Genomic DNA, 20,438 nt, shown 5'->3' with positions numbered 1-20,438 from the left:
ATAAGGCGTTACATTGATTCATTTCATAAATAATTAGTTTTTTGTACATCCACACAAGCAAAATTATAAAACAAATATTGCTTCATTTTACAACTGAGAAACGAAATCTTATTTTTGTGCCAAGATCCAAAATCCTTTCCCATCCAGAGCCATTACAGTAATGGAGCTATAGCTAAGATGACACTTGGTCGTACAAATGTATTGGAATTTCCTAAATACAGTTTGGCTGGCCTTAAGACGATTTATTTTAGCGTGGATCTAATAGTTTACCAAAGCAAACTTATAATTTAATAATCACAGTCGGCATGCATTTTTTAAAGACTCTTTTCAATAGGTTTTTACAGCTGGTCTGAGGAGCCCACACTTGGCAGTGACATGATGTTATATCAAGACAGGAGCCTATCATAGCCCACCTCTGGAGGACTGAAGGCCCTGTCTACTGAGGCATGATTTTAAATCAAATATATATACATTAATATACATAAGAGTTTAATTTACTAGAGTTAATGTTAAGTTTTGCCTTTATTTTAAAGTATTACGTTTACTGAATTGGACAAGACATAGAAGATTTGATGTTTGTATATTGTCAGATTTGAACTTAAACAGCAATTCAAACATCTTTTTAAACTACAGACAACTACAGTACTTGTTTTGTAAATGTTTCTGTATTTGTACAATCTAATTCATGACTTGAACGGATATTACGACAAGGTAAAAATCCTTTACAGAGCATTCATCTTGAAGCACACCTAAACTCCTGCTGTGTGATTTTTACAGGTGCTGGGCACCACCGGCAAACACTTAAACCAGTCCCAAAGAGTATTTATTTATTTAATTCCATTCCTTTATTGTTATTTATGGTATTTATGAGGATGCTTTACAATTGAAATGTACATACAAGAAAACATGGTTTGTCTTTGAATGTATGGGTTAGAGTTGTGGACGTAGTGTTTTGGACAAAATAAACTAAAGGAAACATGTATGGTGTTGTGTGTTATTTAGGCAAATGTATAAGGATGTGTCTTAGTGTTCTAATTTGGCAAAAACCTGTGCTGTTGGACAGGAAGTACTGAATGAGTAAGCAGGTTTAACATTGAGCCAGTTACTCAGCAGTTCCACTCATTATAGCTGGAAATCCTGCACTTTAATTAGCATACAGGTACATGAGTCAGTTCACTCTAAAAACACTCTGTGACGATGTTACTCTCTTTTTAACTTGTTACCCATTAACTAGGATAACAAAGTGTTTTCAATCCTGTCATCTGGCACTAACTCTATAGCTGCAGCATATTGAAACTCTTTCAGAATACACATCTGTAATGGACGTTAAAGTTCATCATGGTGACTCCAGTAAAGCGGTGGCTTTTTCAGGTCTCTAAAGATGAGAAAATGAACTAAATCAGCTGTTTAAAGATACGATTGAAGCCACTAGGCCTTTTCTCCTCCCAGTGGTGGAAGATGATCCATTTTTATCTGAGTACAAGTAACAGGCAACCACAAAGTGAAAATACTGCATTCAAAAGTACAAACGTAAAAGTAGTCATATTGCAGGATGACCTAATTCATATAATTATATATCCTATTATTGAATTAGTTGGAGCTCGTTTTTTTTTTACCACTGGTAAGTGAAATGGTTCATTCCTTATATGATGTAATAAGAATAAGAGCTACCTTTATCAGCTGCAACATTAAAGTGATGTAAACATGATAACATCACACATTATAATCCAGTAATAATACATGATTTTGAAAAAGGCCATTCTGTATCATGGGGACTTTTGAAGTTGGTACTGGTTCAAATTTATTTATTCTTTTACAGACTTTGAATGCAGGACCTTTACTTATTGTACTATTTTAACTTAAGTAACATATCTGAATTCTTCTTCCACCACTGACAATAACAATGAAAAAGCAATCTAGAAAGAGTCCACTTTCCTCTATTTCATCTTCTGTAATGCATTAGTTGTTCCTTTAGGTTTATTTCAAGTCTTCAGTTTTAAGATGTTAGCTTTTGGCATTAATATAAATAGATTGGATTTTCTTTGAAATATTGAGGCCATGACCGACAGCGAAGCACAAAGCATTCAGAGGGGATCAAAAAGGGACTCTAAAAATAGAAAGACTAAAAACAACCATTGAACGACAAAGAGTTGGACGGATTTCATATATTTGAGTGATATGTGCATCCTGTATTATTTATCAGACTCGACAAAGATTCAGGTTTGTCATGTTGTATTGCACAAGTGAAATGAGCAGCAGCATCACAAGATACGCATCACATTTAAAAATGCCACGCACACGGAGTGTTCAAACTTACATTAAATAGTTCTGACTTTGGTATAACATGATAAAAGAGGCAATAAAGTTATATTGAATACTTAAATTCTCACTGGCCTCACTTGGGAGGATGAAGGAACAGTTTGACAATACAGTACTGGACACTTATCGTTGATTCTAAGTAAAACGTTATATATATATATATATATATACACACACATGAATGAGAACACATTATTTCTCAGTGTGCATTGCTTGAAGTATTTCCCTGTTTTTTCGGTTTAGTGTTCATGATTCATGATTGTTCCCATCATAGACTCTGTACATCTGCACACCAATACACCAACGCCGTACAAAAAACTTTTATCCCATCTCTTTCCCTCCACACTTTTCAGCAGCTGTGAGGTTCCCCAGGTGCTCCTTCCTGTTGGTGAAGCAGCAGCGAGCAGCAGAGAGGACGGGGCCCGACTCGGAGGGGCTCAGGGTGAAAACGAAGCGACTGATGCCCGTGTTTGGACATGGAGAAAACACTTGGGACATCTTGGCCCCTGCAGGCAGAGAGCTTTTTAAGTCCTCCAGGAGGTGCTTGATGGCCACACGGATGTAAGCTCCGTGGCTCACGACCAGAGCGTGGACCGACGCTTCCTGGAGCCCGTCCTCAGCCGAGCCACCAGGAGCCCGCTCCGAGGCAGCAGCTGCCATCCCGTTTGCAGCCTCAGGTGCTCCCGCCCTGCCGTGTTCATCCGATAATTGCTGGAAAAGGGCTTTGAGGAACTTTTTGAATCGTAGCTTCACCTGGAAGCAAGGTGAAAGTCAGCCTGTTCTTTTTGCAATCTGTCAGCTACACTTTTTCATTAAAGAAAATTCACTTTATGGTTTAATGGTTTGTTGCTTTATCCATTACTTGATTGACAAGTCATCAGCAACTGCTTTGATAGGAATGGTTGTCTTCTTTTTGCAGCTTGTCAAATGTAAGGATTTGCAGGTAATTTATTTTACCATCATTCTAAACAGAGTTTTTTTTTAAACCTTTGACCAGACAAAACAAGACATTTGTGGCCATTTTCAATATTTATTGACATTTATAGAAAAGAAAAATGTTTAAGTGCAATAATTCAACATGTAGAACTGCAGCAACTGCACGTTCATTGGTTACAACCTGCACTGGTATATATAAGGTGTATACATCATAAAATAAAGAACCATAGAAAAATGCAGGTATTTAAGAAGAGTAGTCAAACATCATTACTCACACCAAATTACCCACATTTTATTCATAGTTTTAAAACATCCTTAAAACTATCCTTTTAAACTACCTTACATTTTGCACATTATCTGGCCACAACTCAGTTTAATCGCAATACTATAAATGGACTCTACATGGCGCTGTTGCACAAGTAATACTCTCTTGGCCTTGAGTTTCACAGTGACTGTTTTCAACTTTTGACCACTACTATATCATCAGTACCCAAATACTGACTATATGTGACTCACCTGGTCCAAAGTCTCTCCTCCTGGGGGGGTGTAGTCACGACAGGACTGGCCGGCAGCGTTTGCCATGTTCTTCAGATGCTCTTTGGGGTGACCTTCAGCAACACCAAAACCCTGAATTAAACAGACAACCATACTCTTAGAACTCACCAAATAAACTGCTGTAGTACTGCATTATTATATATATTTGGATAAAGTATAAGGCCAATGGATCTCACCCTCTCTCTGAGTAATGGATCCAAAACCATCTCCGTGCCAGAACAATGAGTGTTGTTCCTCCTAATTATTTCAGCCGTCTGAGGGAAGCAGTTATCGTCAATGACTGACTCAATACATTTGTAACCACCCAAAGAAGCAGTCTTGGACAGACTGAAAAATCATTAATACACTGTCAACATCAGTGAGTCAGATACCACAGAGACATGAGTGGTCACACAGCTATGTCATATCCATGCATCCTGTTTTCCTTCTTTTGCTTCATTTTTCTTGGAAAACTATTGTTCATTTTACTGGTGGAACAAAATGATTTGCTAATAATGGAAAATAAGCTACAGATATTTATGGGTAAAGAGATTACTAAGCTAAGACAGGAAAGATTTGAAAGACATACGAAAGAAACCCTAAAAGAATGTACTTTTATTTGTAAGTTAATTATTAGTGTGTCTATTATGAGGTATTTTAATGGGTACCAAACACATTTTCTACATGTTTAAACTCACAAACATTCAAGGATGGATTAACTAATGTCATATGAAAGAATAAAGATCAGGCCCTCAAAGTCTGTACTTTTTCTTCCACTGTCACTTAATCTGTGTGTGATATGTATTCACTTTTAATGGCCAGGTAACTTTCTAATTGAATGAGTGTGACTTACATGTATGGCTCGTTGTAGGTTACTGGAAAACACATAGTTGAATGCGATGTCTCCGAGGTATTTTCCTACGGCCTCAGCCTGCTGCACACCTGTTTCTGACAGAGGTGTGTCCACGCCTTGACCTAAAGAAAACAGAGCTTTTAGTTTCTGCACTAATACTCCTTACAGTGCAAAAAAGTGTTAAGACTATTAAAGAGGGAGTTTTCTGCAACACGTAAGAATATATCTAACATTATAAAACACACATGTTGGACCAGAGCTGTGTCATTGATGGCCAGCTACAATCGTCTCTACCTTGAAATCGGGGGACAAACCCGCAACTACTGTATTCTGTAGAAAAATGTCTAGTTTAAGATAGTTGAAAACATTTTTCAAATCCAGGGATAGTTTGATGCTGTATTTGAAAGCAGCAGTGGATAGCCAATGGCCTTAACATTTGTTAAGGACCTAGCTAAATCTCTTTTAATTTACTTAGCATTATTACAGGTCCAGTCCAGTGTGTAGTATTTAAGTAGATCTCTTAGCACAAATACAATACAAATATTCCTGTTTTCATTCATAAATCACCTGAAACTAAGAATTGTTGTGTTTTTGTCAGCTTAGAATGACCCCTTCACATGAGGGGTCCTGTTGACTACTGCCATGTTTTACGGTAGCCTAGAATGGACAAACCGAACACAGCTCTGTGGAGGGTTTTTCCTCTTTTTTTGTTACCTTAGAGTCATTGCAGTTATTCAACAGGCTTGTCTTAAGGGTGGGGTGAGGGCAGAGGTATTCAGGTTGTTGCAACACACTGACACTTTGAGACCAGGTTTCATATCCTGACAATGTCCACCTACGCAGCAATATAAACATAGCTGTGCAAGGCCCTCAGTAGGTTAAATGGTTGTCTAATGGGGCAGATTCAAAATGTTTTTGTTGTAAATCCATGCTGCTCATTTCTATACAGGTGCTAATGTTTCAACTTACCTTGCAGCAGCTTCTCCTTGTTGTACTGTGTTTCCCCACTGTGAGAAATAAAAGCAATGTCCTTGAATTAGCTCAGCCATATCCACGTAGGCCTGCTTCAAAGCTGACAACAAGGCTTAAGCTATAGCATGGTTAAAACGATTAAAGCACTATGTTCTTGTTTTGTTTCTGTCATTTCTGACAGACATATAGCCACCATGCTAGTTTACACAACTGACAGGACTAACTTTTTATGCAGAATAATGTCACATTTACAATTAATTCATGTCACAGTCGTGGTGTAAAAAAGTGGTGTGAAAATAATCACTTACTGTCGCACGAGGGTTAAACTGAGTGTAAACATTTTCAACGCACTTGCTGTTAGATCCGGGTTAGTCCACCGGCAAATATGTGACGTAATCTTCTTGTTCTTCTTCTTTGCGTCTATTGACAGTTCGCTACACATACTTTAAGGAGCACACCGCCACCTAGTGTATCAGAGTGTGTACAATGAAGGCATCATACTGTCTGAATGATTATAAAAATTAAAAAAGAACGAAAAAGGATTTTTAAATATCAACATATTTTTTCAAATGACACTATTTCTGAATTCTGTCTGTAAGCACAACCTATCAACCCTCTTTGATTCATGAAATTCCTGTCCTGTGCTAAACAGTCAGTTTAAACTAAATGCCTGCCCTGTGCCATGTACTAATCTTTTTTAATGATTTGAGACACAGCCACCTGTGTGATGATGACACAAGAACAGAACCATAGAACATATCTTAATATCTATATTCATAAATGTAAGGTTACAAGTATGTGTACATATGCTACTTGCCTTTCTTCAGGAAAATACTGATGTATATGTTGGAATGCAATACTCACTAGTAAAAATAACTCTTGGTGTTTAAAGACAGGCCTGTGTATTTAATAATTTATCATTTTGGGAGCATCACCTTTCTTTTCAGTGGTTTAGCTGTCATTTTAACAGAAAGGCAGATCTCACTAAAGGCAGAATGCAACGGAATTATTATTATTGCAGATGGGCTGATCTCAGTCTGTGCAGAGGAAAATAAATTAGCCAGTCACATGATTTTAGCCAATTTATTGATGAGAAATTGTTGAGGTACACTGTGTGGTTGCACATGGGGATAGTGGGAGAGGAGTTTGGAAAACAACCACACCGAACAATGATAAAACATTCTTGTGGTTTTAACAGACTGAATGGGTACCTCAAAAATAAACAATATTGCATTTTGTTCCAATGAACTGATCTGAACATGCCAATATTGTGTTTTCTTTCAAATACATGTATACATTACAGTATATATATGTTTGACTTACATGAAACAACCTATTTTAAAGTACAGGCCCTTATAACGGTTCAGTGGAATCTGGGGTCAGACTTTTTTTTTTTAATCAAAGAGAAGATGAACTGTCCTTCTCATCAAGGCTGAAAAAAAGTGAAATCCGTCAACAAGTTCAGAGTGAAAACAACGTTTGTGTTGTAAAGTTTGATGAGGTAATGCGAGATGGACTCTCGCTCTATCCGTCCAAATTAACCTGAGGTACACAAACATAACAAAGAAGCAGCAAGAATATGGTAGAGTATAAAGATACAAATGAAAACATGCTAATCAAAAAAGATCGGCAAAACCAAGTACTTCCAGTCCCGCACCAAACTGTGTTACGTTTCCTCCAGTACACATACAACGGAAAAGCAAAGAAGACTTGTTACATACAACATTTCATAATATAGCAGCACACAAGTGAATCACAATAAGGCATCTTTGTGTAAGACTAGAAAAGAAAAGCTTCATAGCAGCAAGAGAATGATGTGTATAATATAGTTTGTTCTCACTTTGGAATTATCTCTTTCAAATTATACACAAAACCTTTAGAAGCATAAACATGTTTTCTGTTTAAAGCACTTTGAGAAAACAAACATTTGGCTTGTTGCACAACAGAACATGAATAGAATTTAGAAACTACATATCTTTTGTAAAATGTAAAGAGGACTTTTTAGCATTTGTGCTCAAGGGGAAATTGGTTATATAAAGATAAACAGTTCAAACCATTGAAACCCCTACCTCCTATGTCACTAACACTTCAGTTCAGAGAGAGGCTTACATACAAAGAGTGAAAAACAGGAAAAAGAGAGAATATTTTGGACACAATATGCGTGTGACTCTTTGCAATAACTATTGGAAGGTTTGGCTATGAATTAACATAAATTCAAGTAAGGTTAAATAAATGCAAATAATCAAAAAAAAAAGAAGTCTACAAGTGACTTGGCTTTCTTTAGTTGATATTCTATTAAACTATTACACAGATTATCCAACGTCTACTCACCCGTCGGGGCGTAGCTTTCAAGACAATGTGCGTTACCCCATGGGAATCCAGCCCAGAAAAAAAAATTAAAATAACTTAAAGAAAAAAAAAACCCCACTGAACTCTCCTCAACCACCATCCCCCTACCATACCTAAGGAGTGTGTCTTTAAAAGTGCATCAATATTTTTCCAAGTCGCCCACTCTCAAAAAAAGTTAATGGAGAAATTGGTAAAAGGAGAATCTGCAGCAAGACTCATCTGAACCTCACTCATGCAACTGCAAACATGACATAGCTTAAGTTCTTCTCGCCAAGTCGCCATCATTCATCAATCTAGACCTCTGTAGCATCCTCTTTCCATTCCACATGCGTTACTTTTCTTGAAAAACTTCCTTCAACCTGCATCCATTTCCTTCTCCATAAAACTTGCTAAATCTTATTTTCCTTTAGTAACATCAGTACGACCTAGCAGAGGTTAAAATCCCCCTCAAACCATCTACTTAACTCTAATGTGTAGGAGCTAGACTATGAACAATAACAATGTAGCCTCGCTGAATTATATTAACCTACTGCACTGGTCTGTGGATAAGCCAGTTAAATCAAGACCTTAATAGCCGACCTCTGTGTTAACCTTTAACAGTAGCCCCTGCTCCAGACTCAAAGCCCCTCGTGTCCTTCCTCTGTGAGCAGGCCCAGCCCACTCCCGGCTAGCTATTCAGCATAAATAGAAAGCAGTGCTACAGGTGCACAGTATGATAGATAGAGCTCCTCTGATTGGATCTCAGCTTAGTTTAAATGCCATGTACTGTATTATCAGCATTTAAAACTTTACTATGGGCGTTTCCCTGTACAGGGGAAGAAAACCCATACAAACTGAATTGATAACTTCTCTCTATAAGATGATAAAAGAGTGTCATAACTAAATGCTAGCTAGATATGCAATATTTATCATTTATTTTTACTAAGTTGTATCAAAAAAATAAGTATATCTCATATAATTATGCTGTTTTTTTTTTTCAAGTATGAAAATATATTCAGGTTTCCATTCAGGGAAACCTAAGGCACTATCAAGTTTTCCATTTTTTTTCTTCTTACATAGCTTGTTTGGTTACATATCGCCCGTACAAAAGGTGAAAAGCACACCGGGTACAATGGGGCAAAAAAAGGAGAAAAACTAGGAATTTCTTATTTTCTAAAAGTTCATCGATCGTCACACCATCGCTCATGTGGCGCCTTGATGTAGATACTGGCAGCTCATGCGCTCCTGTTTGCCGATGAACTAACATGAGCGGTGCGTGAGAGTCGGGTGGAGTTCATAAGTTGACGTCGCGCACATCTGTGGGGGTGCTGGACTGGTCCTGCTGCTCCCTGGCCTTGCTGCCTGCTCGGATGCTGCTCTCCTGCTGCAGGCTGGTGGTCAGCACGCGCTCTATCTGCTCCTGGCACGCCCTCAGACAGTCCTGGAGCAAAAACGGTAGGACGTTGTTACACACACTTTAAAATTACACCATTGCTACTGTTCAGGGTCCAGGCACCTTTTGGTTGACTTTGTGCATTCATTTTTCTTGTCTTACCCCACCGCATGATATTCCTGTTCTTAAACTAGCTGAGCTACAAGAGTATAAAGCTGCCCAGAACAAAAATTAAAAAAAACATGCAGGTGCCTATAAGAATTGTTTTATCTTTACTACCTCACTAAAAATAAGCTTGTAAGCTTATTATAATTCCTTTTTAATTTGAACTATCTCTTATAACTAATGTAACCTTGTGAATTGAATTCAGACTGGAATGCAAAACGAAGAGTTTAGGCTGTAAAAGTAAAGTTGTCATTGAAAAATAAATGTTGAGTTTCTACTGTCTAGTCTACGTATGCCTTTATAATAAGCTTAAGTTTTAAAAATGCCTTTCAAAGAAAAAAAAGGTTATGGTCTACAGAAAAAAGTTAGATTGTGTCAAAGCCCAAATCATCGCTTTCAACTCCAAGTTTCTGTCTACATGAAAGATTAATAAAGTTATGTAACTTTAAATAAAACATGCCCCCTGTATTCACCCATTAAAAGGGTGTTTAATCTGTACACCCGTCTGCGGACCCTGGTGTTCAAAAACCTGGTTTTTGATGTGCGAATTGTTCAACAGCTTTGGTCACATGCATGGCATACCAGCAGGGAATTATGTGAGTTGAGGTAGGTGGTCCTGTCTGCACCCGGACAATGGTACCAGCACCCTGCAATACTAACACACTGCAGCAAGTCCTCTCTGACACGGGACCTGTGCATGTCTGAGGCACCAATACAGAGGGAATGTGAAGGGGGCACTACCTCTGTGGTCTGTCCGGGAACAGATAAGCAGATCTGGTAGCCCCCCCCTCACCCCCCTTTGGGTTTAAAGCACGGTCAGCCCCATGTGGAGGTCTAGAGGAAATGGCTTTGACCTTCTGCACCCTGAACCTCTGAGATTTGGTGTAAAACAGAATATAGGACAGTCGGGCCGGATGTTTTTGGACAACTTCTCCAGTGAAAGGGGATCCTCTGTGTCTGTGCCCCTCTGGAGGAACATGTGGGAGGTCTGCTTACTGAGCCGGCTGCAGGACTCTTTAAAGACTGAACCGAGGCTCACAAAGAGGCCCGCATTCCTTTGAAATGTACGAATAATTGGAACCCCATGGGCTGCAGTCGGAGCGCCCGTTGTGACGGCCGGGTTTGCGGGGTGCTCGTCACCGTGGCAACGTAACCACAAGCTAAGAGGTGCACCGTGTTGTTCCTGTGGCACATTGGCTGCGGTCTGTTTGGATTTCTACGCTTCTGAACTGGTGTGCTGGTGTAACAAGGACTCACTTTGGCAATGAAAGCACACGCTTGGATGTTGGTATAGTTTAAGATGGTTTGATGTGTCGAATTACTCTGTATGCAGTTTCTTTTCTTAGCAATTATAATGTATTATTTAAAAATCGGTTGCTATGGATATTACAGTATACTGTACAAACTCCAATAAAATCTCCAAATAGTTATTATTGGATATCGATTACCAGTACCAAAATTCATTAGGGTGACATTTAAAGTCGTTTTTATGACTTTTATATATAACATAATGACGGCATCACAAACAAATGGACATGGTCATCATACATCTTCATCCAAGCTCAAAAACGAATTGTTATGTAGTAATATAATCCATTCAAACAGCACAGTCTGCATATCCTTATTATTATTGTTTTACACTGATCAGCTGTACAAGCTCATTATAAAAAGGCAAGCACAGTCTATAACTTACACTGACTTATATATGACATTAAAACATATTTGGAGGCTGTTTAACTCCTATTGAATGTGTAACACAGCACCTGCATTCAGCAGAAAACTCCATTAAGTTTCTATAATGCTCAGTATTGCACATTGACTATTAGTTTTAAAGCTCCATTTAATCCCACCTGAATACATCATTGATTCATTGATTCAAGTCAATGCAAACATTTATAAGCGTTGTTGTGTATGTACGCCGATAGCTTCATCAGGCCTTTGCTCAGGAAGACGCTCTTGAGTTCATTATGAACATATTCTTCCACCAGGAGGGGCAAGCACGCAGCTGAAGTGGGAGCCTTGCAGAGAAATTGCATGTGTCCTACCACAAGAATGTGGGCTCTGAGTTTTAAGAAGACATTCCCACTGCCGCTGCTCTTTATAGCAGCAGTCTGGCTCCACAGCCAAGAGCCAAACACTCTCTCTCCATGAAAAGTAAATAGCTTCAATGTGCCACTACTAAAGACATCACTGTAGTTTACCAAAGGGCCTTTTATACCTACTGTCGTGAGATAGTGCAATGACTATTATTAACAATGCATTGTTGTGGAGCACTAAAACTCCTCAGTGATTACTTCTGGAAAGTATACATTTCGTCCTCTGGTGTACTCACCACCTCTGTGTTGGTGATCTTGGCCAGCAGGTCTGTCAGGTTGTCTCGACTCAGCCTCGGGTCGCTTTGGTCCAGCTGCAGGCCGCAGACAGCAGCTCCCATGCTGCCAGTGGCGATCATGGAAGGAGGGTTCATGGCAAGGCGGTCATCTGGAGATGAAGGAGTATTCATTTAATTAGTCAGGCATAAGCTTCAGGCCACAATGACGTACGAATATCACGTTTGTTGCTATGACGAGAACACTTAATTAGCCCAGAGGAAGTATGACAGATCTAAAAGAGGTGCAAACATCTGAATCATGCTCAAAACGCATGCTGCACAGCTGAAGCTGACTTTCCCACAGTGTGAATTTCCGCAGACGTAGTTGCACAATGCAGCCTGTGTGGTTTCCTTCTTAAGAATTGAACTGATTGGAAAAGCAGAGTAGGAATCCTCCTACTCAAAGCGCAATGAGTTCCTGGAACGACTCCCTCTGGTACTTATTCGAGTCTAAAGGCTTAAACGACAACAGGCCTGGATCGAGGAGGAGTAAGACGAGGCAGCCAGGGAGAGTACAACTCTGCCAAAACTGTGCTAAGCTGCTTTCCAAGGTTTTCTATCTCGCCTCAACTGTTGATTTCATTTAAATCGGGACACTTGAAAGCATCTTATCACTAGGAGTCTAAAAGTTGCTAGCTAAGAGTTTATTCGTAATATGTTTTTACAAAGCTGCAAAGGAAAACCTTTTCAGAGGAACTGAGAACATCTGGGGCCGTATTCACAAAGCATTTTATCTTACCGCTAGGAGTGCTCCTAACTCGCGCTAAAACATTTTACGTAAGAGTTTTTTCTTAAAAGTTATTCACAAAGCCGCTGAGACCTACTCATACTAAGGATAAATCACTAAGAGTGAACTAAGAGTGACGCGCCGTTGCTATGGATTACGTCGATTCTCGTGCATGAGTTTAGAAGCGGTCAGTACGGTGATTGGTTGTTCAGAGCAGGCGGTCTCGGTGAAACTCATCCGCAACATCCCACAAACGAGCCCACTAAAACAAGGAAATAGCCTAGGCTAGAAATGTATTCCTATCAAATAGTTATGGACAGTGCAGTTAGCAGAATACACGCATGATGACAAGTTTGTGCAGACCACGATAATGACGTTGTATATGCACGTTAAAGAGAGAGAGCAAACAATAAAAATACGTAAATTGCATTAAATCAAGGAGGCAATTAAAAGCACCCTGCAAACTATTATCCAATGAGCGTATTTCCAGCACTTAAACACTTTCAATAACAGCCCATACCGCCGTTAAAGCCCCCCTATCATGATGAATGAAAACAATCTGAGTGTTGATGAAATGTACTCTCTTTCTATTGACGAACACGTCCTCATCTTTTGAGGGCGCAATTATTTTTATGTGCGTCCCGTCGATAGCACCGACCGCACCGGGCATACCTGCAATTGCCATGAAGTTGGCTTTGATCCTGTGTAATTGTTGATTGTCCAAAGGAAACCGGATAAACTGTTGGATGATATGTGGTCTAGAGAGCGCGTTGATGGTTTGGTTTATGGCACGGCTGACTGAGGGTTGCGATATTCCTAAATCGTCGGCATTGCAAAGTTGCATTTTCCCTGTTGCTAAATATCGTAGTGTTGCCAAACATTTTATTTCCGGACTAATCGGGTTATTCCTGTTAGTCGGGATGTTATTGCATCCTGTACTAATTCCACAACAAGTTTGATACCCTCACGATTTTGCCTATATCTCTTGATCAATTCACAGTCTTCCATTGTCTCCAAAACATTTCGTCTCGCAGCCATTTTCAGATTCTTTGTGAATAGGTCTTACTGAGTTAGGAGTCCTCTCGAGGACTTTTAAGCTCTCCTAAACTTAGGTGCTACTTTTAGGCCTAAAATACTTTTTGAATTGCTCTTAGTGAATAAAATTAGGAGTCCTAAATTTAAGACTGACACACCCATTATGTTTAGGAGTTTCTCCTAAATTCGCCAGTTAGGAGCTACTTTTAGCCCTAAGATCCTTTGTGAATACGGCCCCTGATCTCAAAGAAGGGGTAGTCAAAGTCATGTTTCATGCATGAACATATTTACTATGTGTACAGTGAATGTTTGTCAGGTCCAATAGGAACCTATGGAACAAAGATGGTTACTAAATACCCTCTGGTTGCTAAATAGGGTAAATGTTATGAGCTGGCAAACAAAGTGAAGTCTGAGGAGCACAGTTGTTGTTTGATAGATAAGTCAACTGAGAAATGACAAGTTCAAACAGTAAGTGTTACAAACTGCTTTGAATGAAGCCCAGTGTTCATCTTCTAGTATGTTTCTTCAGAAATAACACAGCCCTTATATTGAGGAGTTTCTCACAACTTGTGGAGTTCAGGATGTTTTTGCCCCTGGAGGGGTTTTTCCACCATTACAATACACAAGCTTCTTCCGGTCTCATCGCGTGGAGATGACCAAAGTTAAAGAAGGCTGCGACTTGGCACACACAATTGTTAAGTGCTGTACATGTCCAATCCAGCACATAGTCGTAGCCCAGTCCTAACCCATGGTGGTTTCCTGATAGCTTGGATTAAACCCCGGAGAGCAGCCTGCTTCACTACGCCCATCTCCTCCTCCAGGGGCCAGCTGTCCATAGGAGGAGCTCCTCCATCATAAGAATAACATCTCAATTCCATATAAAACTCCAAACATTTACATTACTGCACAACCACAGGAGGCCTCTTTTTTCCACCACTGCGGCTGCTTTGTGCTTTGATATAACCAGCTGCTTATGAAAAGCAGAAGCCACCACTGAAACACACCCAAATATATTTATAAAAAAAAGGTGTGACACCAAAACTGCTAAACAGGGCATGAAATTGAATGAGCTTATGGTTCGAATAAGCAAATTCTAACCAAAACAGCTTATTGGTCAAATCTGATCACACTGACATTTGTGAGGAAGTGACCTCCTTTGTTTTGTTTCCTTCATTGAATTAGCTGAAAGGTAGCAGATGAAAGGTATCCTTGTGACCGAGCTCATTATGTGTATTATGTGTATTAGGGGATCCTGCTGTAGTATTTGTCCAGGATATGAAAATATTAGAGGGATTCCTAGTATAGGCAAAGGCATGCTAGGAAAATTCACCTAGAGAGAGGCCTAAGGGAACATCTGAGTTTGTGTTGCTCCAGAGTTTATTTTGGACATAAGGCCAGAATGGGAGGAAGAAGGAGGAGGATCACTGCCCTGACTTTTTAAACCTGGAAGCTTCCCCGTCAACAAACAATACAGGCAGCACCTGGAGCTTACAGGAGAGTATACAGGACGATAAAATCGCTGTCATTAACATTGGTTTATCTAAACAGAGCACCGATAGGATTTTTCCCAGACACTTAAAAGATAAATGTTTTAATAACCACTTTAGGCAGCTTTTAGCAGATGTGAAGAAAAAGCCCTACAACAGGCTGGGACTAGAAAGTGGATAAAGCAGCCGGCAGAGTATGCGGAAAGAAGAAAGAGGTCACAGATGACTCACGATGGGAGAATGTTTGAGTGTGTGAGAATATCCTGGTGGATATGGGAATCGCAAAGCAGAAAAGTCAATGTGTGAGCGAACAAATCAGAAAAAGTTCATGAGATGATTTGCAGCGGTGACACTTATTGTAAGTTGCTTTAGATAAAAGCGTCAGTTATATGAATTCATGTGAAAAAAGGTAACTTTACCTGTGGCACAGAGGGCAATGAATGTCTCTGAGTGTTTGCGGACTATCGCCAGCTTTTCTTTGGGAAGGGGCAGCCTGCGTACGATATGCTCTATAAAATCATTGGGGATGACAGAGGCCATGTTCCACTTCAACTTGCCCAGCACGACCAGCTCCCAGTCCTAGAAGAGAGGGGAGATGATGAGAGGAGGAGTAAGTAGGGTCAGAATCTCCTCAGTCAGAGGTTTAAAATGGCGTGCTGCCATGCCTCCATTGACCGTGAAGAAGATCACAGTCAGTCCCTATTCCCAGAGGAAATGGGTCTGTAAGAAGAGTAACATTTTTTCACTTTATCTCTCCTCGCTGTATCTTATTATCTGCATGCCTTTCTCATTCCTCACATCCTTTGTGTTCATAACGCCGGCATGTGACAAGCTTTGCCCTGCCAATGAGACAGCTAGCCCCTTCCTTCCTGTCACAAGCCTCAAACAGCCACAGTGAGTTTGCACAGGCAGCAGCAAAAAGCCGACTATTCATACAGCAGCGGCAAGAGAGGTGTACAGGGTTCATGATTTAATTTCCTGTGTGATGAGGCAATCTATAGAAAACACATGTTTAAAAAGGTGTAATTGCACGAAAGCATGTTACGTTTTAAGATTTAAAATATGCTATAACATTTGCAAATGTGTACAGACCTACAGAAATTGAAACTGAGATAAATTGATTAGATAATCTCAGACACATAATGAGCCGTTAATGTTATTATCTGAAACAGTGGATTAGGACTACTGTTTATGTTTTTTGTTTTCTCTGTATTGTTTCTGTTCGGATTTTATGTGCAGAGTCTTTGAGCATTAGGAAAAGCGCTATAAAAATCCCATGTATTATTATTAATAATACTCCATTATTTTTACCAAAATAACCATCCAAGAAAATGGCTTCCCTCGAGGTTTCCATTGTCTAGCTGTGCTAATTTACAGATGAGATTTTCTTCAGATCCCCACAAGTAAAGACGCAAGATTTGGAGAAACATCCACAAATCTTACATTGTAAACTACAGTGTTCCGATCTGCTGTACACATTTTACACATCCTTTTACATCTTTAAAATTTGATTTCATTTAGACATCTCTCATCAGACTGAATCATTCCAGACATATTTCCTCTTGGTCTCCCAAGACTTCAACACTGCTACACACAACTGTGGCAGCTAATTCAAGAAAGATCAAGTTAAATAAAGACCAATTGTAGTGTAGTTTAGGTATCCTAATGTAGCAATTCAAGCAAACCCAATGCCTACAGGGACAGTCCCACCCCCCCACCAGCCCTTCACTCAACGCTTATCCGTCATCTGAAACGTCATTTACGTGGGTTTCCTGTACATAACCTACAGAACACATGCCTGCATTTAACCTATTTTAGCACTTGGGTAGATTGAGATGAGCGGGGCGGAGGTTTGCTGTCGCTGCGCTCACTTCCTGCACAGCTGCCCCCCCCCACAACACATTCAACCCCTTTAACTCCTCTGTTGCAGCTGAAGCCTCAGTATTCATTACAAAGAGCTGCAACATCTTTGAGCGGCTCTTACGCCCTTCTCTGTGCATCCTGACAGGATATCCAGGAATCTGGAGTCTTAGGACAATATGGAGGATCAAATGGGATGAATGTCATTTCCCTCAACGGCTGCAGGCGACACATGAGGATGTATAGAGCATGTGGAGCTGTTTGGCTAAAATAAGAAACAGATTGTAAATACCAAACATCACCAGGTCACAGGTTCTCAAATGGGCCGGGGGGGGAGGGGGGTTTGCTGGTTTTTCTTAACTAATGATTACTTTCTTAATTTACCATATTTTGTTTATTATACTGTAAGTCGTGAATTGTTGTCTTTATTTATCACAATTGTATGCTTTGTCTTAAATTATTTGTTTTTCTCAAGCACCAAAACCTCCAAAGGTTATACATATATTTTGTCGTTCTTGCTTGAAAATGTATTTGGAACTAAATTCCAGTCAATGGATAACCATAGTCTGTTCTGCTTTTCTTCATCTCTTCCCTGACATGCTATTAGATATCTCTGAATCATGGAAAATCTTAACATCTAATATGCAGGTCCATTGCCAATGAGCATAATGAATCTGCTGATGATGTGTGTGATTCAGTGGAAAGCTTCAGGACAAGTTTGTAAGAAGACCTTGTTGATTGTTTGGTGAACCTAATATGTCTGTCTTTGGAAAAAGGAAAATATAATATAACAATAAAAACAATTACATTTTAGCTCTCAAAAACAACAGCTTCACATTTAATAAGATGCTAATTAGGGAGTAACTGTACATTTATTTAGAGATAAGCTTCTCTTAATTATTACTCAAATTAATGTGTTAAGGTTAGAAAGAAATAGCATTGTTGATGCTTTTCCAGGGGGGGAGAATTCATAACTGAAGTAGTACTGCATAACTGGCACTAGATGGCAACACACGCCTCTCCAGTCCTCATGGTTCCCAAAAAAGGATGTGGCTATATTGTGCACAGCTCCACTTATAAAGGAACATGGGATACTTCCTTCGAAACAAATACAGCTATTAGCATAACAAAATCTCCCAACATATGACTGCATTTTGATGTTCTTGTGAACATGAATGGGGTTGGGGTGGGATATCCTACTATACTTACCAGCAGTTCTCGTGGTGAGATGGAGCCTTCTGTGTACACGCAAAGCTTTTCTGCTGATAGCGGCCTGCAGTCCTTTAGCTTGGAGGCCAGGAATATGCACACAGCTCCCAGAAGCTGCAAATAAGTCTTTCTTGTGGGCACCACTGCTAAAAATCTGTCCAAATAATTAATAGCTAAAGGAAAGACGTCCTCATTGCTCTTCTCCTCCTCGCACACCTAAAATGAGACAGAAAAATGGAACAGAACATTTTAATTTGATGCAATATTAAAACACATATAAAAAGAAAAAGAAGGCTACACTTTTGTAAGCTTCAAAGCAAATCAGCAATGGAAGATGGGGGTGGTTACTTGAAGAATGTGATTTTCCCATGCTAATGTTGTCTGTAGGTTAAAGGTTAAATAAGTAATTTAAACACTTAGCAAAGTCAGTGAAAAGCAGAGTTACAAATTAGTTCATAGGAAGTCGTTCAGCAAAACGTCGCCATTCAACTCTTCTTCCTTGTTAGGGCTTGCCGTCTTTAAAAAAATGTTTAAAATGAAAATAAATCATGTAGGAGCTTTAAAGCGTGTGCACAATCTTCAGAAGTTGTGTTCAAATACTTCCCGACAGTTAAAAACCAGAACACTTTGCAAACATGACGTGATTTCATCTTGAAAAATGAAAGTAGTGTTGCATGCACGGTGCTATAGCAGAGCCAACGAGCTTGAGCAGTTTAAAATAATTAATAATAATTAATTAAAAGAGGAACAGTCACTTTTTCGATCATGTAAATTAAGATTAACTTCCCCTCTGTCGCCTGAGCTAGCTAGTTAGCAAAAAGCATCAACTTTGCAGATGTTAACCAATGTACATATCTAGCTAGGCTATTTCTTTGAAGCTGAATTTTCTTCGTGGTGGAATTTCCGTTCTCCCACGCCTTTGGTGAGTCATTCTCATTCAATTGTCAAATAACATCCTTGCTTACTCCCCTTGAACTAAACAAAAACGTGTGTTCTACACATACAGTAACTTAAAAAGATGTACGTCAGCATGCAATAAGAAGAAATTAGCTAAAGCAGTTAGCTCATGAATGCAGAAAATGCCAACAAACCTCGTGCATCCAAACTGCAACCATTCGTCTCATATAAGGCTGAATATCCTTCTGGACCCGCTGGAAATACGTGCATTGAGGTAAAAACCTTTCCTCAATAGTTAATAAACTTTGCAACACTCTGTCATCATAGAGGATGTTTGGGTCAGGCTGGGCTCTCACGGCTATGTCCGACTCCATGCAATAAAGCTCCATGACTCGGGCCCCTTCTTCCCCCTTCCACTTTCTTTTTGTGTTTTTTTTTTTTTGTGACTAGATAAGACAGATACAAAAATAAATATTGTCACAATATTGTCGACAGGAGGAGGAGGAGAAGTGCCCAGGATGAAGCATGAGGCTGAGACTGCTGCTGGGGTTGGCTCCAGTCCGTCCTCCTGCCTCACTGTTGCTTCTTCTTCTGCGCTTAGTGTGCGCTGCCTGATCCTGCTCCGAGTCAAACCGGACATAACGAAGAATACAACATCCGGCAACAGCTTTCAAAATAAAAGCTACTGTGGGACTACCCGTCCCGTTCTCTTGGTGGTGTTCTATGGACTGTTTGCTGAGCTTCCGGTCTCGCTCTACTTTCCTAACAATACTTTGAAAGAGGCAGACCTCGACTCTGACGTGGGCCTCATCTGTTTCTCAACTGGTTTAGACTACTACCTACTTGTATGGTGCCTCTGCATGAAATATTGGATAATAACTACAATGAACCTAAACTAATTACATATGAGAGCTTATTTTAAGATAGCATAGTTGCTTATTATTGTAATCAAAGCACACTGCTAGTTTGTGCAGAATGAGTATAATGATAAAAACAGGAGGAATAGCTAAGATGTTTAGGGCAGCATATGTACGTTTTTATAACGTGGGTTTGGGTGTAATCAACGTATATGTCCTGCACTATGTGGTCAAATATGTTTCGGTTATTGTAAAAATAAATATTTCATAAATCCTTTTTGAAGGCAGCACAAGAGTGAATATCAACAAGAATACTGCTGTATTGAAAACTGGAAAAATGCCACATCACTAGTGTACAAATCATATGTTGACATTATTATATGCAGTTTATGGTACAAATCAGCACTTTGCACTGTCTGCCATCAGGCCTGTATATCTAGAATAACAGAAAAGATTCCTAGCATCCATGCAGACATTAGTACATAAATAGTTCTT

General features: G+C 39.5%; 2 protein-coding genes across 2 annotated transcripts; both read right to left on the bottom strand.

Moving 5' to 3' along the window:
- Positions 1-1,788: 1,788 nt before the first annotated feature.
- On the bottom strand, positions 1,789-6,011 carry tigarb (TP53 induced glycolysis regulatory phosphatase b). The gene is made up of 6 exons (XM_010776545.1): positions 5,923-6,011; positions 5,612-5,649; positions 4,643-4,764; positions 3,987-4,064; positions 3,772-3,882; positions 1,789-3,072 (listed from the first exon to the last, which is right to left on the bottom strand). Exons 1-6 carry the CDS (start codon positions 5,952-5,954, stop codon positions 2,641-2,643), a joined length of 813 nt encoding a protein of 270 aa, XP_010774847.1. The 5' UTR covers positions 5,955-6,011; the 3' UTR covers positions 1,789-2,640.
- A 672-nt stretch (positions 6,012-6,683) lies between these two features.
- On the bottom strand, positions 6,684-19,730 carry LOC104950090 (G1/S-specific cyclin-D2). Its single transcript, XM_010776544.1, has 5 exons — positions 19,281-19,730; positions 18,190-18,405; positions 15,540-15,699; positions 11,833-11,981; positions 6,684-9,383 (listed from the first exon to the last, which is right to left on the bottom strand). Exons 1-5 carry the CDS (start codon positions 19,473-19,475, stop codon positions 9,237-9,239), a joined length of 867 nt encoding a protein of 288 aa, XP_010774846.1. The 5' UTR covers positions 19,476-19,730; the 3' UTR covers positions 6,684-9,236.
- Between the last annotated feature and the right edge of the window lie 708 nt (positions 19,731-20,438).

The sequence above is a fragment of the Notothenia coriiceps genome, unplaced genomic scaffold (assembly GCF_000735185.1).
Source record: "Notothenia coriiceps isolate Sejong01 unplaced genomic scaffold, NC01 NC01_scaffold00017074, whole genome shotgun sequence".
NCBI lineage: Eukaryota > Metazoa > Chordata > Actinopteri > Perciformes > Nototheniidae > Notothenia > Notothenia coriiceps.
The sequence above is the reverse complement of the archived record's forward strand: the minus strand, read 5'-3'. Positions and strand labels throughout refer to the sequence as shown.

What these genes read in the sequence shown, in the direction of transcription:
- tigarb (XM_010776545.1), bottom strand. Translation starts at nt 5,954, where the DNA reads ATGTTTACACTCAGTTTAACCCTCGTGCGACA. An exon ending in ATCCATTACTCAGAGAGAGG is followed by an intron (nt 3,883 to 3,986) that starts GTGAGATCCATT and finishes TGTTTAATTCAG; the next exon opens with GGTTTTGGTGTTGCTGAAGG. An exon ending in GAGGAGAGACTTTGGACCAG is followed by an intron (nt 3,073 to 3,771) that starts GTGAGTCACATA and finishes CCTTGCTTCCAG; the next exon opens with GTGAAGCTACGATTCAAAAA.
- LOC104950090 (XM_010776544.1), bottom strand. Translation starts at nt 19,475, where the DNA reads ATGGAGCTTTATTGCATGGAGTCGGACATAGCCGTGAGAGCCCAGCCT. An exon ending in TTGCAGTTTGGATGCACGAG is followed by an intron (nt 18,406 to 19,280) that starts GTTTGTTGGCAT and finishes GTCTCATTTTAG; the next exon opens with GTGTGCGAGGAGGAGAAGAG. An exon ending in AGATCACCAACACAGAGGTG is followed by an intron (nt 9,384 to 11,832) that starts GTGAGTACACCA and finishes TTTTTGCTCCAG; the next exon opens with GACTGTCTGAGGGCGTGCCA.